Below are 18,225 nucleotides of genomic sequence, written 5' to 3' on the forward strand. Positions count from 1 at the left end.
TAATAAAAACTTTTGTTCAAGCTTTTAGACCTTTTTATTGTCTTTTTCTTCATGATTTTTTCTTAGTGGATAAATTATTACATTTGTAAACAACTGACTTTCAAGCCATACATCACTATGATCTCCAGAAACAATTTATCTCTTCAGCTCTTTATGCACACCTGGGCTGGTGTGGACATTAGCTTGAAGCTCTTCTGTTTCTTCCATTAGAATAGATTCAGCAGGCACTGGCTGTTCCTATACCCTGGATTTCACAGCATGAGCTGCATAGTTAATGCTGGTAGTTTCACTCCAATGCCAGTAACCAGAGAAGGGATTATAAAGCATTCCTGCCACAGTTTGAACTGACAGACCATTTGGTTCCAGAATGCTCTCTAGCTTTTCCCATGAAACAAACTTCTCCCAAGTATGAGTACCCTTTGGTACAATACCTGCAATTTGCTCTGAAAAAACAATTCCCAAGGCATAGGACAGTTGTGTTTTGTTGATTGTAGTGATGAATAAAGAGCCACTGGGTTTTAACACTTGACAGCTGCACTGTAAAAATGTTTCTAGGTCAATCACGTGCTGTACAACTTCAGAAGCTACAAGAGCATCAAATGTTTCTGTAGTCTCTTCCACAATCTCTTCAAGGGAACAGGCTCTGTACTCTGTCCTCTTATCCAGGACTGGATCAAATGATTTATGGCACTGTGCTGTTTTAATGTTCTCATCCACAGGATTGATTCCAATCACTGAAGCCCTAAGCTTACCTAGAGGTTCAGTTAACCATCCACCACCACAGCCAACATAGAGAATCTTCATCCCAGACAAAGGTTTTCCTGGCTGATGATCAGGAATTGTTTTCAAAAGATTGTCTCTAATAAATGGCACCCTCAAGTCATTCATAGAATGAAGAGGCGCCTACACACCTTGCATATCCCACCACTTGTGAGCCAGGACCAGGAAGGTTTTTATCTCACTGCTGTCCACAGTGGTGTGTGAAGCACTGTACAGTCTTGTCCAAGGGTGCCTGTACTTTTTCATTCTATTCAAACAGGAAAAGGTCATCCTACAGGATTTGAACCACATGGCTCTATATTCGTTGAAAACTCTTGGTTTAATTTGTAGACTCCAACAGAACGGATTCTTCGAATAAACAGCTAAAGCAGTTAAGTGAAGACGTTTGGCTTGTGAGCTCCAGCACCCAGACCCAAGCACTCCTAAAAAACGTTCCCCTGAGTAGCTCCCTTGTTTCGACTTTCATCAAGGCCCTTCCTACCTTTGCTCCACCCAAGCTCACCAACCTCATTCCCCTTCACTCCTGATACACACCTTCTTCTGTGCAAACATTTTCACTCCCCGTTTAATCTTTCTTCATTTGACTTTTCTCCCTTGTTCCTCTTTACCGCTCCCTCTTTTCCTTTCTTTGTTTCACCCACAGATAGTTTCTGAATACCTACCACATGCTGATTTCTGGAGATACAGTTCCTGCTGTCATGGAGCTTATGATCTGGGTAAAAATGCTGGTGTCTGTGATGCTTGTTTCTGCCTCTGCGTCTCGTCTTAGTCTGTTTCACCTTCCTCTGCCCAGCTGCGTCATCTAAGGCACGTTCTCCATCACTTCCATTCACCTCAGTTTGTGAATGTCTTCAGTGCAGTTGCCACCACCGATTTTATCTTCAAGTTGTTCCTTTTCACCATGAGCTCCTGGCGAGACTCCTGAGAGCAGGAAATATGCCTCATCTATGTCTATAATGATATTCATACACATGGATAGCTGTGTCTAGACCCCTGTTTTTCTCTCCCTCACCCCCAGATCTTTAAAATTTCTTAAATTCATAAAATTAGAATTGTTTTTATTTAGGCTCCCAGACTTTTCCACACTTGTATTTCTATCACCCCACCCTCTTGGCTCGGCACTCGTAGCTCATGTGCGCCGGCCACATACACCGAGGCTGGTGGGTTCAAGCCCAGCCTGGACCTGCTAAACAGCAATGACAACTGCAACCCAAAATAGCTGGGTGTTGTAGTGAGTACCTGTAGTCCCAGCTACTCGGGAGGCTGAGGCAAGGGAATCACTTAAGCCCAGGAGTTTGAGGTTGCTGTGAGCTGTGACACCACGGTACTTTACCGAGGGTGACATAGTGACACTCTGTCTCAAAGAAACAAAAAACCCTAGTAATGTTTATGTATTCTCACAGTACAAGTAGCCTTTTCAGTGTTTACTAACGGTATCTGTAGCACTTGGGGCCATCTTCCACATGGTAACACAATTCTGGTGACTTAATGATCATTGATTGCTGTTATCTGACATGAGAACAGAGTGCCAGAGGAGGTGGAATTGAGATGGTTAATGCTTCATTTCAGAGTAAGACAGACCTGGGGTCAGCTGCTGCTCTCTTAGCCCCAATCATACCAGCTCTGTGATCATCTAATCACACTTACTAGCTGTGAAATCTTGCTCAAATCATACACATTAGCTAGTTATATGATCTTATATAAATTCTTTAACCTATGAATCTGATTTCCCATCTATAAAATGGGGATGGAAGTGTTATAATCATGGTTAAATGAGATAACATAAAATAATCAGTGCAGTACCTGGCATATGGCAAATTAAGAAAATAATTACCCATATACTGTGATTTTAGAATAACTGGGCTCACTTACTAAGTGACTGTCTCCTAAACACTGGTGTCATGATGGTCAATATTCAAATTTAGGCCTCAGCAAAAGACAAATTGCTGTAGGTTGCGGGTCTTTGGGACTGCTGTGAATATGAAATCCACAAACACCAGAAGTTTAATAAATGTCTGTGATCCCCCAGCTTCTGGCGTGGTGCTGGATCTTTGGAGAGGCTCAGAATATGATTTATTGATTCCTGGTGGGGGATAATTAGGTAGGGAGTAGACTGAGCAGTTAGAAAGACAAACTGGTCAAGGCCCTTCTAGCCACCTGCATCCAAATCCAGCTTCATTCTGCGCTGGAGCAGAACTCGATCCTGTCTATGAGAGAGCAGCACACGGCCTTCTCTAAAGATTTTATGAATGGGAGTGAGAAATGGAGGAGAGCCAAAGACAGCAGCTGGGCTATTCTCTTGGACCATGCAACATAAAAAATCTTTTATGGAATAGGTTTTGAGTTTGTCTGGCTCAGTGCAAGAAGGGTAAATATCCTCCAGTGGCATTCCCACCCCCAAACCCATTCCCGTTCTTCGTGGGCCCTGGGAGAGACCACTGGCCGGAGCACACGCCAAGAAGTAATCGGTGCAGGCAGGGAAACAAGACCTCTCACCCCAACCCTCAGCATCCCCTCCACCGGCTGCCAGCCTAGATGGGGCAGGACACAGGCAGTGACACAGAGAATAAAGGTGTGTGCATGTGGCTGAGGGATGCGAACAAAGCCCCAGCATGACAAGGGTTGCAGGAAGGCAGACTTTTGCTGAGAGCTAGTGACAGGCCTGCGGTGTATGCCAAAACGCAGCAAATCTGGGGAAGGAGGCTGCATGTGTTCACGCTGTAGCCCAGCTCCGCAGGTCAGATTAAGTAGTCATCCCCAGGAAGGCCTGGCAGAGAGCCACTCAGGCTGGGACACCTGACCTGTCGCTGTTGGGGAACAGAAAGGAAAGATCAGGGATTAGGGAAGCTGCCTTGCAATGAGGCCAGGTGGGTTTTTTGGGTTTTGTTGAACAAATTCTTTAAAGCCACCAGCACAGAGTTGAGGAAATTTGTTCTGAGCTAGTTTGGCTGGAGAGCCCCTGGAATAGTTTGAGAATCAATTTGTGTTATAAAGCCCAAGGGCTCATTTCCAGGATCCCTCCTCTTTCCTTACTAAGGTATCCTCACACTTTTTCCCTGACACTCTGTCACTTTTCCTCCTGACTGACAGTGGCACATGGGCAAAGGAGGTCCCGCAGGCTGGCAGGGAGGGAAGGCTCTGCTCCCCTCCGCTTGGGTGGGGGGTGGATGGAGGCCTTTTCCTCGTGCTGTCCGTCCGACATTGAAGGGGAAAAGCAGTCCCACCCTTCCTTTGAGGCCCCTTTTGTAATACTGCTTTCCTCTGGCTGTTTGGATTGGTTAAAATTTCATCAGCTTCCCTTAAAAAACATTTCCCTGTTGTCATATCATGAAAAGAGAGGATATCTCTTGAAGATGTTTGCTGCCCTTAAGAAAGAAGAAAAGAGGCTCGGTGCCCGTAGCTCAGTGGTTAGGGTGCTGGCCACATACACTAAGGAGCCGAGTTCAAACCCAGCCCGGGCCAGCTAAACAACAATGACAACTGCAACAAAAAAATAGCCAGGCGTTGTGGCAGGCGCCTATAGTCCCAGCTACTTGGGAGGCTGAGGCAGGAAAATTGCTTAAGCCCAAGAGTCTGAGGTTGCTGTGAGCTATGATGTCAGAGCACTCTACAGAGGGGCACATAGTGAGACTCTGTCTCAGAAAAAAAAAAGAATTGGGTGGGCTCTTATTCTAGAAACTTAATTTCTCTTACAAGCTTGAGTCAGATGGTGTGGTTTTGAAACAAACAAAAACATATATATCTGGTTTGTTCACTGGCTTTATTAAAAGAAGAAAAAGGTAAACACACCCCCCCCCAACACACACACACACTATTACTGTGTTTTGTGTTCTTTCAGGAGTGGGAGGGGGCAGGTTTACAGACCCTAGCAAAAACCTATTCTGTAACCCAACTCAAAATAGCAGCAGCCAACGCAAGATGATGAGGCAAAGCAGTAGGGGGCAGTCTGACACAGCCGAACAGAGGCTGACAGTGTAATAAAACATGAGAAACAAGGCTCTTTCAGACAACAAAGACAAAACTTGTGCTAAGAACTGTAAATCTTGCACGCTAAATTCCCATGCAAGAGACAGTCGTGGTTGTATCATAATTAAACATGCTACTAAAACATAAATCCCTTACTGATAACTTCCTCTTTGTGGCCTCATTTCCCAAGGAGTGAAGCAGAGGCTGGTCACCCACTAGCATTAATTGGAAAGCTTTCTGGCGTATTCAGTGCAGACTTGCCTTTTGTGCATTGGAAACAATAAAAGAAAAGTACATCAGCATTGTCATTGTCACCGGTGTTCTCTAACCATCTTTGTGAATCCCGGGCTGTGTTGGTGTGAAAGGATGAGATTTGATGGTTAACTCCGGTATCTTCCAAACTTGCTGGCAGCAGTTGGAGGAAGACCAATTTCAGGCATTGTGTTAGTTTCCTTGGGCCACTGTAACAAAGTACTAAAAAAGAGGGGCTTTAAACAACAGGATTTTATTCTCTCAGTTTAGGAGGCTGGAAGTCCAAAATCAAGGTGTTGGCTGGGCCTCTAACTTCTGTAGGGGAGAATACTTTGTCTCTGAGCTTCCGGTGGGGAATAGATCCTTGGTGTTTCCTGGCTTGCAGCAGCATTAAGTCCAGTTTCTATCTCCATATCCACAGGCGTCTTCTTATAGGACACCAGTTGTATTTGATTAGGGACCTGCCCTGCTACAGTATCACTGAAATGATTACATTTGCAAGGACCCTATTTCCAAATAAGGTCACATGGTGTGGTACTGGGGCATTAGTATTTCAATACTTTTTTTTGTGTGTGAGTGGGGGGAACACAGTTAAACGTATAGCAGGTCATGGATTTTTTTTGCAAAGGTTTTCTTTTCTTTCTTTCTTTCTTTTTTTTAATTAAATCATAGCTATTAATGCAGTTATGGGGTAAAAGGTCATGGATGTTTTTAAGTTGCTTGGATTCTAGTTCCTTACCTGTTTCTGTATCTTGGCCTCTCCCAAACAGGGTAAGTCAATTCAGGCTGCCTACCAAATCTTCCTACAGACTCTTTGCTAAACAGCTACCCCAATGATCCCATTAAAATGCAAATCGATCACAACTTGCTCGTGCTCCAAACCCTTCCAGGGCTTCTGTTCCTCATAGAATCTGAAGTCCCCACTCTGGCTTACGGGATTTGGTGGTGATCTTTCTCTGATCTTTCACCTCCTTTAACTTCCCTTCTTCCATCCCTTTTTTCCAGCCACTCCTCCTTTGCCAGAACAGGCACCTGTCTTCTCCTTGGCCTTTGCTCTTGTTGTTCCTTATGTCCAGAACACTCTTCCCAGGTATAAGTGTGGATCCCTCCCTCATTTCTTTTTCCCTGCTTTTTTTTTTTCCTCTTCACTTTTTTCCATCTGAGAGTTGATCATATCTCAGCTTGTTTATTGACTGCTTTCTCTACTATACTACAATCTCTATTGGAACTGGCAATTAGTTTTGTCCACTACTATATCCTCAGGGTCTAGAACAGAGCCTGGCATACATTAGTTACCTAATAATTGTTTAATGAATAAATGAATGAATGTATCTCACTTAAACCTCATCCTGTTTCTCAAGTTATATCACATAGCAAAAGACCTGTCAGCTACTTTGAGGAAGATCCAGAAATCAAACCCAGTTTGGTCTAACATTTTCTGAGATGCAACCATATTGAATATTTTGTTTGTTTATTATTATTGTTGTTGTAAATGGTAATGACAGCATTGATCAGTTGCTGACTTTGTGTAAGCGTGTATTCTATGCCATTTACATATGTTATTGTGTTACATGTTGTGCTCAAGATACTTCTCTCAAGGGGCTTTTATTTTCCTCATTTTGTACATGAGGAAACTGAAGCTCAAGGAGTTTAAATAATATGCCAAATCTACACAATGATTGTAGAAACAGAGTTCAAATCCACACCAGGCTTGGCTTCTTATGAGTATATCCCTATAATGACACAAGCTGTTTGTCTGTCATTTATTAATTTATCCTGCTGTTGGTGAGCTCTGGCAGATAGGTTTCTCAGAGAGTAAGTCTTTTTACAGGAAGGGTTTAATGTATATATGTGTGTGTGTACAAATGATTTGCATATGTGTATATTATCTCTCTGTCTATGTGATATAGTTTGGATATTAGTTTCTTCAAAATCTCATGCTGAAATTTGAACCTCCATGTGGAGGCCTACTGGTAGGTGTTTGGGTTAAGGGGGTGGATTGATTAGTCATGTCTGGCTTGAGGCTGACCTCATGGTAACCAGTGCATTTTCTCTCTCTTCACTCCCAGGGGAGCTGATCCTTAAAAAGAACCTACTCCTTTGTCTCTCTCTCTCTCTCTCTTCCTGCCACATGATCACGGCACACCAGCTTCCCTCTACCTTCCAACATGAGTTGAAACTTCCTGAAGCCCTCATCAGAAGCAGATGCTGGCGCCTGCTTCTTGGAGAGTTGAACTGTGAGACATACAAGGCTTTTTTCTTTATAAATTACCCAGCCTCTGATATTCCTTTATAGCAATTCAAATGGACTAAGACAATATATAAAATCAATATACTTTATTTCTTAGGGCAGATTTAGGTTTACAAAAAAATTGAATGGAAAGTAGAGGTTTCCATTTATATCCCCCTATCCAAACAATAGTTGTCCGTCTTATTCACAACTGGCATTGATGTGGCACTTTTGTTATAATTGATGGACCAATATTGATACTTTATTTTTAGTGGAAGCCCATAGTTTACATCAGGGTTCACTCTTTATGCTGTACATTCTATGAGTTTTGTCAAATGCATAAGGTCATATATCCAGCAGTGTCTGTAGTACCATGCAGAATACTTTACTGCCCTTAAAAATCCCACGTTCTTTCTACCTAGTCTCTTCTCTCCCTACTTTCCAATCTGGAAACAACTGATCTTTTTAGTTTCTGTCGTTTCATCTTTTCTAGATAAACTGTCAACCTGTATTGAAGGTTCCTCTGTTGTCTTTTCATGGATTGATGGTTGATTTTTTTGGCTGAATAATATGTCATGGAATGGATCTACCATTGTTTATTTATCCATTCAACTACTGAAGGACATCTTGGTTGATTCCAATTTTTGGCAATTGTGAATAAAGCTGATATAAACATTCATGTGCAGGCTTTTGTAGACTAAGTTTTCAATTCATTTTGGTAAGACTATGCTTACTTTGCCAGAAACTGTTAAATAGGCTTCCAAAAGGGTTGAACCATTTTGTATTCACACCAGCAATGAATGAGCGTTCCTGTTGCTCCATATCCTTGCCGGCATTTTGTTTTGTCAAGTGTTTGGTTTTTAGCCATTATAATAGGTGTGTAGTGGTATCTCATTATTATTTTTGTTTGCAATTTCCTAATGGTGTATGATGTTGAGCATCTTTTCATATGTTGATTTGCCATTTGTATATCGTCTTTGGTGAGGTGTCTGTCCAGATCTTTGTACACTTTTTAATTGGGTTGTTGATTTTCTTATTGTTGAATTTTAAGAGTTTTTTGTATATATCTTTTTATATTGAGTATTAAAATTTTAATACAATTTTTTTCCTTTTTAAAAATGTGTATACTTTTTTTGCGCTATGTGTGTATACACATATAATACACATACATATCATGGAGTACTGTTCAACCATAAAAACAAATGAAATAATGTCTTTTGAGCAACTTGAACGGCACCGGAGACTATAATCTTAAGTGAAATGTCTCAAAAATGGAAAAACAAACAGCACATAGTGTTATCAGTGAGAGCTAAATGATTGGTATATGGGGTCATAGAAAGATGAAGTGGTGAACATTAGAAATTAGAAAGGGGGGAGGAATGTGAGAGATCAACATTATCTGGAGGGTACAGTGAACACTACTTGGGCAATGGGTGCACTAAAAGCTAGCCCTGCACCACTAGACAATTCATTCATGTAACAACGACAAAACCCACAACACCAAAACCTCTGTAAATCTATAGAAATAAAATAATATAAAATGAAATAAATTTTTAAAAGTAAAGCAATTATTTGTATGGGTAAAGAGAAACCTCCCTTTATTAAATATAAGAAATGCTATTTTAGGGCGGCGCCTGTGGCTCAGTCGGTAGGGCGCCGGCCCATATACCACGGCCAAACTGCAACCAAAAAATAGCCGGGTGTTGTGGCGGGCACCTGTAGTCCCAGCTACTTGGTAGGCTGAGGCAAGAGAATCGCTTAAGCCCAGGATTTGGAGGTTGCTGTGAGCTGTGAGAAGCCACGGCACTCTACTGAGGGCCATAAAGTGAGACTCTGTGTCTACAAAAAAAAAAAAAAAAAAAAAAGAAATGCTATTTTACTTCAATTATTTAAAAAGTTAAAACGATGATAAGGACCACTGAAGGATGGTTACGGGGCTTTATACCTATAATCCTAGCACTTTGGGAGGCTGAGGTGGGTTCAAGACTAGCCTGAGCAAGAGAGAGACTCCGTCTCTACTAAAAAAAAAAACTAGGCAGGCTTGTGTCAGGCACCTCTGGTCCCAGCTACTCTGGAGGCTCTTCATGTATGTTGGATATAAATTATTTATCAATATGTATTTTGCATATATTTTGTCCTAGTCTTTTTTTTTTTTTTTTTTGAGACAGAGTCTCACTATGTCATCCTCAGTAGAGTGCTGTGGCATCACAGCTCACAGCAACCTTGAACTCTTGGGCTTAAGTGATTCTCTCGCCTTGACCTCCCAAGTAGCTGGGACTACAGGTGCCCACCACAACGCAGTTTTTTTGTTGCAGTTGTCATTGTTGTTTTAGCAGGCCCTGGCCAGGCTTGAACCTACCAGCTTCTGTGTATGTGGCTGGTGCCCTACTCACTGAGCTATGGGCACCACCATCTTTTTGTTTTCTTAAAGAAAATGAAACAAAGTTCAATCAAGATACAAAATATGAGAGCAAATTTTGTTCTGGATTTATTAATTTACTTTGAAAGGAATTTTGGAGATGTAAAAATTAAGTCATATGTAGATAAATAATTGACAAATCGCCATTTTAAAAAATAATAAAATTAAATGCAATTGAAAAGGTCTGTCCTGGCCAGGTGTGATGCCTCATGCCTAAAATCCTAGCATTCTGGGAGGCTGAGGTGGGAGGATCACTTGAGCCCAGGAGTTCAAGACCATCCTGAACAAAGTGAGACTCATGTCTCTACTAAAAATAGAAAAATTAGCAGATGTGGTGGCAGGTGCCTGTAGTCCCAGCTATTTGGGAGGGTAAGTCAGGAGGATCGATTGAATCCAGGAGTTTGAGGTTTCTGTGAGCTAGGCTGAAGCTATGGCATTCTAGCCAAACCACAGAGTGAGACTTCTTTCTGAAAAGAAAAGAAAAAAAAAAAAAGAAAAGTTTTGTTCTGTAACTTCTTGATTGTCTAAGCACTATATACTTAACATAGGAATTGGATTTAATTTCTTGATCACAAAGGAAAAGACCAGTAGACTTAATATTTTGTGTTTGTTTAAAAATGTAATTAAGCTGGGTACAATGGTGTGTGCCTACAGTCTTAGCTCCTTGGGAGGCTGAGGTGGGAGGATCCTTTGAAGCCAGAAGTTAGAGGCTCTAATGTGCTATTCTTGTGCTTGTGAATAGCCACTGAACTCCAGGCTGGGGACTATAGTGAGTTCATTTCTCTAAAAAGAAAAAACAAACAAACAAAAAAATCCTAATCAAATAAATAATAGTATAATTAAAATTTGAAGACATACAAATTATTTTGTGAAAAAGATTATTTGCAATAGTATGAGAGACACATGGTTAACATCCTCAATATATATAATGCCCTTAAAAGTCAGAAATTAAAAACTAAGATCACAATCAAGGTCAAAAACATTCATAAAAGATCTAAAAGTGGCTAATAAACCTTTAAATGTTCATCTTTGCTGATGAAAGCAACCAAATGCATGCAGTGCTAATTTCATATGCCATGTTGGGAAGGATTACAGAGTGAGGGTATTCTGTACCACCAGTGCAAAGTGGTAAAATCTTTTTGGAAAATAGGTAGGAAAAATGTATTAAAAACCTTACATTAAAATAAACCAACAGAAAAATTTTGACATGATAATCCTATTTCTGAGCTGCTATCCTAAGGAAATAATTAAAAATGTAAATAAAGGTTTATTCTCAACAATGCTAATTATATCCTTATTCATAACTAAATGGTAGGGACAGCAGTAAGTTATGGTGCAGACACAAAATATAATATTTTACAGCTGTTAAAAATGATGTTTACCACCAAAGGAGCAGGAAGGAACTTTCTGGGGTGATGAAAATATTAATGAAGCTTATCTTGATTTTGATGGTGGTTACTCAGCTGTATACATTTACCAAAGCCCATTATACTGCACACCTAAAAGGGGTAAATTTTATTATATATATAAATTATGCTTCAGTATGCATAACTTAAAAAATGTTCATTATGACCTCTGCTCTCCCAACCAAATGATGCTTGCAAAATATTTTTTTTCTGTTTTATTTATTTTTTATTTCAATAAGTTTAGGGGATATGGGTGCTCTTTGTTATATGAATAAGTTATATCATGCTGAAGTCAGTAATGTTATTTCATATGTCTGTCTTCTTTTAGTGGACCTGTCACCAGAATAGTGCTCATTGTACCTGGTAGGTAGGTTTATCCTTCAACTCCCTGATGCCCTCCCCAATACCATCCCCGCTTCTTAGTTTTCAATGTCCACTACAGTACTTTATAACCATAGATATGTATAAGTTTAGCTCCCATATATAAGTGAGAACATCTGGATTTGTTTTTCCATTCATGAGATATTTCACTTAGGATAATGGGCTCCAGTTTCATCCAAGTTACTGCAAAAGACTTCATTTCATTCCTTTTTATGGCTGAGTAGTACTCCATGATATATATATATGTGTGTGTGTGTGTGTGTGTATGTATATTATATGGGTGTTTACACACATACCTACATACCATATATGTGTGTGTGTGTGTGTGTGTGTGTGTATACCCCCCACATTTTCTTTAGGCACTCATCTGTTGATGTGCACTGAGGTTGATTCCATTTCTTTGTAATTGCAAACATTTTAAGTGCTTGGGTATAAAGTTAAACACATAAGTCTGGCTAAAAAAACCATGCTTAAATTATTAATGACTGCTGCCTTTTGGAGGTAGGATCCTGAATGGTTACTTTTATCTTTCTCATGAACAGATCATACTTTTATAATCTGGGAAATTAAATATTTATACAAAAATATTTGTGGAAATGAAAAATCCAGTATGGTTTTAAAGATGTGAAAATGCACAGAAAGAAACTGGAGAAAAGTATATTAAAGTGGTATCAACGATACTAACTTTGGGTGTTATTTTTTTCTCCTTTATATTTTATAGATTTAGAAAATCTATAATTAAAAAATATTTAAAATATTTCTAGCCAGGCACGATGGTTCACGCCTATAATCCTAGCCCTCTGGGAGACCGAAACAGTATTAGCCCACAGAAACTTGAGGTGACTTTACAAACTTACTATAGTAGAATGTCTGTAAGTCGAGCACCTAAGGGACTGTAACAAGCCAGTCAACATAAGGAACTAGGCCTACTGTACTGACACGTACATGTGCTGCATGTCCGGTCTATGAAAATTAGGTCAAATTAAGGAGGTGGTCAGTGGAGGGAGGTGGTCAACTATGGTGGTTCTACAATATATAAGAAATTCACTTTGTTTCGTGCCTAGCCAAGGTTTTTTAAATGCAAGAGACACGTGACTGGGAGAGATGGGAGAGACGGCAGGTCTGCATGTCGTAGGCAGAGGCGTAAGTGGCAGGATGTTGTTTTACGATTTAGTGGAACATCCCAGATGGTCATTCTTACCCAGAACAATCACTGGCTTTTGGGGCCATATCAGGCATCAGAAAGGAACTGAGCACACCCTATAAGGCCTGCCATAGGGTTTTGCCTGGATTCCGTCTTACACCATAACATGCCCACGACGCAGGTTGCCGGCAGCGTTTTATGTTCTGCAAACCAAGATGCAACGATTCCTGGGGCCCGCCTGAGACCGTGCAGTTTGTATGGACAGTGCGGGATTTTCTTATCCCTTCCTTTCTCTTTCTTGTTCCATCTCCTCTCCTGGTACAGACAAGTTCTTTGGCAAAACCGAAGGAGGGAGAATGCAGAGATTTTGTTGGATTACGATGCTGTGGTGCCAAGGTCCAGCTGAGCTGAGGATGATTGCACTCTGCCACTCTTGCTAGAAGTACCTGGTTCCCCCGGGTCATGAGAGATCTCTGTCCTCAGTCCTCCTGAATCCCAAGTACCCTTAACTGCTGGGAAATGCCCTTCTTGGAAAAGACTCCTTATACGGCTTGCTCAGGTAGCTGAGCTAGTTCTGCATATTTGTTCCATATGAAGATGTGTAAAAGAATATTAGTTATTTCAAGCTCTTTAGAAAAGTGGGAGTTGAGACACTGCTGTGTGTAGATGTTTCTTCCTCCTCACTGCAGCTTTCAGTAAACAGAAGAGCCTTACTTAAAAATTTGAGTCTGTGGTCCTTATTTACACAATATAGGGTTTCCCAAAATGTGGTGTGTGTACACTGGAGTAATTTCAGGTGGCACATAGACGAACTTTTCTTATTTTAATGGTGATATATGTTTTCATAATTATTAGAAAAATACAGCACAGCATAACAAACCCATAATTTTATGGATATTATTGCTTATGCTACAGCCTCATTCTTTCAGTTTTTAAAAAATGAGTCAATTTAGAGAGAAATATTGATAGAAAGACACTTAGTAAACAGATAAGGCAAGGACTGGAAATGAAGTATGTGAGATGCGATATTAGGTGTGGCCAATATTAGCAAGAGAAAGGTTTGTTTGCTCTGTAGATATTCAACTCCAAGGAATTCAGGAGATCTGCCTCCTGTGGACCTGACGCCAGATGCTAGATGGCTCCGGAGCTCTGTTCCCAGCCTGGTCTTTGTTAAGGTGGAGTCGGGTCCCTGGGGGCAAAACAGAGGAGGTGAGAAAGTGGAAAAACCTGAGGGGATATAGCAGGAAAGAAAGAGGGATGGACAGCAGAAGGACAGGAGCCCTGCTCCAGGCAAGGTGGATGCTGGATGGATTCTGGTGAATTGAGGGGGAGGGTAATGTTTATGGTGCTATCCGTTCCCGCCATGGGAGAGAGATTAGTAATAGGAATAACTTTTCTATTAAGGAAAAAATGCATTTTCAAATCCTCCTGAGTATTGGGGTATAGCCAGCTGCGGGCAATGGGAGTTCAACCCCAATGGGCCCCCGCTGAGAACTGTCCACTGCACCTGCAGGGGTCCAAAGTGGACCCAAAGAAAATGGGCAACAAGAGTGGCTGCCTCAACATCTGAGCCTACTACTACAGCCCGCAGCCTCCAGATGCGCCATCTTACTCCTGTGGCTTGGAGTCACTTGTCTACACCTATTTCCAATTATAGAGCAAGCGTACCATGGTAGACTGCGTCGGCAGGAAACAGTAATGTATGCGTACTTACATTAAAAGATGTTAAAGGTATGTTAAGTAAAAAAGGACAGCTTATAAAATTGTGTAAAGTATAATCCTATATTTTTGGTGAAAAATATGTATTCTGCAAACAAAGGACAAAATCTAGAAGGAGATACAGAAACATGTTTAAACTGATGATCACTTGATCATAGGAATGTGATTTTCATTTTTTTCTCAGTAATTTTTCAAAATAATGACCATGTATTACCTGTGTGATCTTTTTAAAGGTAGAGTAGTTCTCTCTTTATTCATCAACATATTTGCCCCCAAGAGGACCTTCTATATGATTCTGATAACTTTGGTTGTCAAATTTATATTTAAGGCTTGGTAGGGGGCTCACAACCTGATCAAGGTTTCTAGCTGCTTCTGATAAAACAGGTTACAACATAATTTTTGTGACAGAATTAGCCTACTATTTTTTTTGGGGGGGGGAGGTCTGAATAACAAAACATAAATGTTCAATAATATCAGTCATTAAACATATACCTATTTAAAGATACTTTAAATTTAGGTATTCTTTTGTGATTAAATTTAAACATGTGTGTTCTGAAAAAACCTGATGGTCAATTCAATTAAGCAAACCTTTCATGCACCACTTCTTACCACTACTAATACAGCCACTATTTTTACAATGCTTTAAGTTTATTTTGCATTAATAAAATAAACATTGGAAGAGAAATCTCTTAGGCATTAACTCTAATATATTCCACTCAACCAACTTGTAACTTATATGCTCAATTATTATTATTATTATTATTATTTTGAGACAGAGTCTCACTATGTCCCCCTCAGTAGAGTGCTGTGGTGACACAGCTCACAGCAACCTCAAACTCTTGGGCTTAAGAGATTCTCTTGCCCCAGCCTCTCAAGTAGCTAGGACTACAGGTGCCTACCACAACACCTGGCTATTTTTTTGTTGCAGTTGTCATTGTTGTTTAGCTGGCCTGGGCTGGGTTCAAACCTGCCAGCCTGGGTGTATGTGGCCGGTGCTGTAACTACTGGGCTATGGGCGCTGAGCCTGCCCAATTATTAATATTCTTACTGGTTTGTGATTATAACCAAACCATGTGGCCTGAGAGGATCAGATACAGAAGGCCCCAGAAATAAACCTATGCATTAATGTTTATGAAGCTTATTAACCATCACACAACTTAATCTTGCAAATGCAGTGATTCTAATTTCCTATAGGCCTGGCTAAATTTTCTTGAGGCCCCAATTGTGTGGTGGAAAGGTAGCAGGGCTGAATCAGGACTTGTTTTCTAATTCCAGCTCTGTCCCAGAATGGCTGTGGGAACTTGGGCAAGTTGCTTAATCTCTCTGGGCCTTAGTTTGTTAATCAGGAAAATTCAGTAAATTTATTATTATGTGTAGAATTCTGTGCTACACATTCTGAAAAAATGCAAAATGCTTTCAAGGAAGTTATGGTGTACAAGGAGAAATTGTCCAATACACAATTACCTACAGTATGAGGTAGCCATGACCATTGCTTTATGGACCAGCTCAAGGGACGTGGTTGTTAAGGTCAGGAACTGGGGCAAGAGGAGGCTCGATGAGCTGATTGACACCTTAGCTCTGACACTTGCCAGCAGTCAGACCTGTGTAAATTGCATAACAACCTTTCAGATCCTCAGTTTTCTAATCTGTAGGTTTGAGACATTTCATAGGTTGGCTGTGAAGAATAAATGAGAAAATATATTTATACATAAATGCTTAGCATGATGGTGGGCCCCTACTGCATGTATAATAAGTGTTAGTTCTTATTATTTTTAGCATTTCTTCCATATGGTATAATTATGAAAGAAGGAACATTTGAACTATATTTTGAAAGATGGGTTAAATATTTTTTAAAAATTAAAAATAACTTTAAGAGTAACATAAGCAATACATATTCATTGCAGATAAATGTGGATAAAAAATAGACAAAGGCAAATAGGAAACAGAATACATGTAACCCTAGTGCGTGGGTGAGACTTTGGTAGGTAGACATGGTGAGTGAGGAAGTGTCGTTGGCAGCAGCCCGGGCCAGGGAGGTGGAGCGGTGGTGCTCACACACTGGGCAGAAGCAGAGGGGCCTTTTGGGAGTGGTGGGAGATGAGGTGGAGGGTCTGAATTCTGTTCTTTATCTGGTAGGCATTGGGAAGCCACTCAATGGCTCAATGGTTTAGGCAAGAGGGACTACCTGAAGTATTTTAGGCAGAGTAAATGCTTTTAAAGGACAGTCTTATCTGCAAAGAAGATCTCTTTACATGACAAAATGGGTCTATACCACAGAAAGCCCCTTTGACTGATGCCACCTTCCTCCCAGCAGTGACTGGGACCTCAAAGTGAAGATACAACCTGTATCAATCAGGGTTCTCTGAAGAGATAGATGCAGTAGGCTATTTGTATCTGTATGACACAGAACTATAAATAGATGTCAGAGAATTTATTAGGAGAGTTGGCTCACTTGGTTATGGAGTCTGAGAGATCCCAGCATGGGTCATCTGTAAACTAGGCAGCCAGGGAAGTTGGTAGCATTGGGGGCTATGAAGACCCCAACCCTCGTTCAGGCTGTCTCTGGGTGCTACTAGCAAGCAGCCACCAAATCTAAAGGCACTTTGACATGGCTGGCAGTAGCAGAGCTGGTGTGAAAAGAGGAAATCAAGCTACAGGGGCAATTTCACAGGAAAGTTTAATTTTTTAAAGTATACAGAACATGCTTAAATTTATAAGCAGATAGCGCACACTAAAGTTTACAAATGTAGCACACCTAAGTTTATAAGCAGATAGAACATACGTGGGAGGAAGCCGTGGGTCCCTTCCTTGCAAATGAAGAAGGATCCCTTGCAAGCTTTTCTCCTTGTACTTATTCTTCAATTCTTGGCTTTTCTCTGCCTGCTTCTAATATTTATGCATTTCTTTCATGTAAGGTCTTGATCAAGCTGACTCCCTACTATTCGTAACTAACTTCTCCTTTGGAAAGTTTCCAAGATATTAATAGGGCTTTGATTAATCATGGGATACTGACTACCTTCTTAAAAAAGTTCTTCTTAATCAATCACTTTGTCTTAGAAGTTGAATAGTCTCTGAATTTCAAAACTTTCTAATCACAATCTTGGCTAGTTCTGCTTTTGAAGCAGTCCTGAATAGTTTATCTTCCCTACCATGTCTAAGCTGAAGAACTGTTTCCTCTGTCTCAGCGATCGCCTGCTTTTCTTTTCTTCAGCAATGGTCTGCTTATCTTTTCCTTCTTGCCCTGTTCCTTACCTGTCCCTAGCAGGTAGTGTGGCTTAGTCCAAGTTTGAAGGCCCCAGAATCAGAGAAGCCAAGGGTGTAAATCTTAGTCCAAGGCCAAAGGTCTGAGAACGTGGGGAGTTGTTGGTGCAAGTCTTGGAATCCAAGTCCAAAGGCTGGAAAATCTAGACTCTGATGTTCAAAGGCAGAAGAGGGGTGTCCCAGCTCCAGAGAAGTGAACATTTGCTTTCCCTGTGCCTTTAGTTCTATCTAGGAGTCCACTCAGGGCAGATATTCCTTACTCAGTCCACTGATTCAAATGCCACTCTATTCCAGAAACATCCTCACAGTAATGCTTTATCTGCTGTTTGGGTTAATGTTGTGAGGTTGAAGGTAGTCAGTATCTTAAAATTAATCATCACACAACCCAATCTTGCAAATGCAGTGACTCTAATTTTCTGTAGGCCTGGCTGAATTTTTTTTTTTTGAGACCCTGATTGTAGAAAAAACTTCACTTGGCCAGAGGCTTCATATAGCTCTGTTAATACAGGAGGAACACTTTGTATAAATTCAATAAAGAACAGCCTTGGTTCTCCTATAAGGAGATACTTGGATTCATCAGAATTCCTCTTGTGGAAGGCACAGTTGCTTGTTTGGGATAAATACATTGATAAGACATTTGGGATAAGAAAAGGGACCTTGTGTTTTT

General features: G+C 40.6%; 1 protein-coding gene across 1 annotated transcript; it reads right to left on the bottom strand.

The window, feature by feature from the left end:
* Positions 1–77: 77 nt before the first annotated feature.
* LOC128588604 (ubiquinone biosynthesis O-methyltransferase, mitochondrial-like) lies at positions 78–3,982 on the bottom strand. The gene is given in 2 exon segments (XM_053595509.1): positions 78–1,239; positions 3,869–3,982. Coding segments are annotated over 2 exon segments (1,218 nt in total). The 3' UTR covers positions 78–135.
* Between the last annotated feature and the right edge of the window lie 14,243 nt (positions 3,983–18,225).

Source organism: Nycticebus coucang, chromosome 6 (genome assembly GCF_027406575.1).
Source record: "Nycticebus coucang isolate mNycCou1 chromosome 6, mNycCou1.pri, whole genome shotgun sequence".
Taxonomy (NCBI): Eukaryota; Metazoa; Chordata; class Mammalia; order Primates; family Lorisidae; genus Nycticebus; species Nycticebus coucang.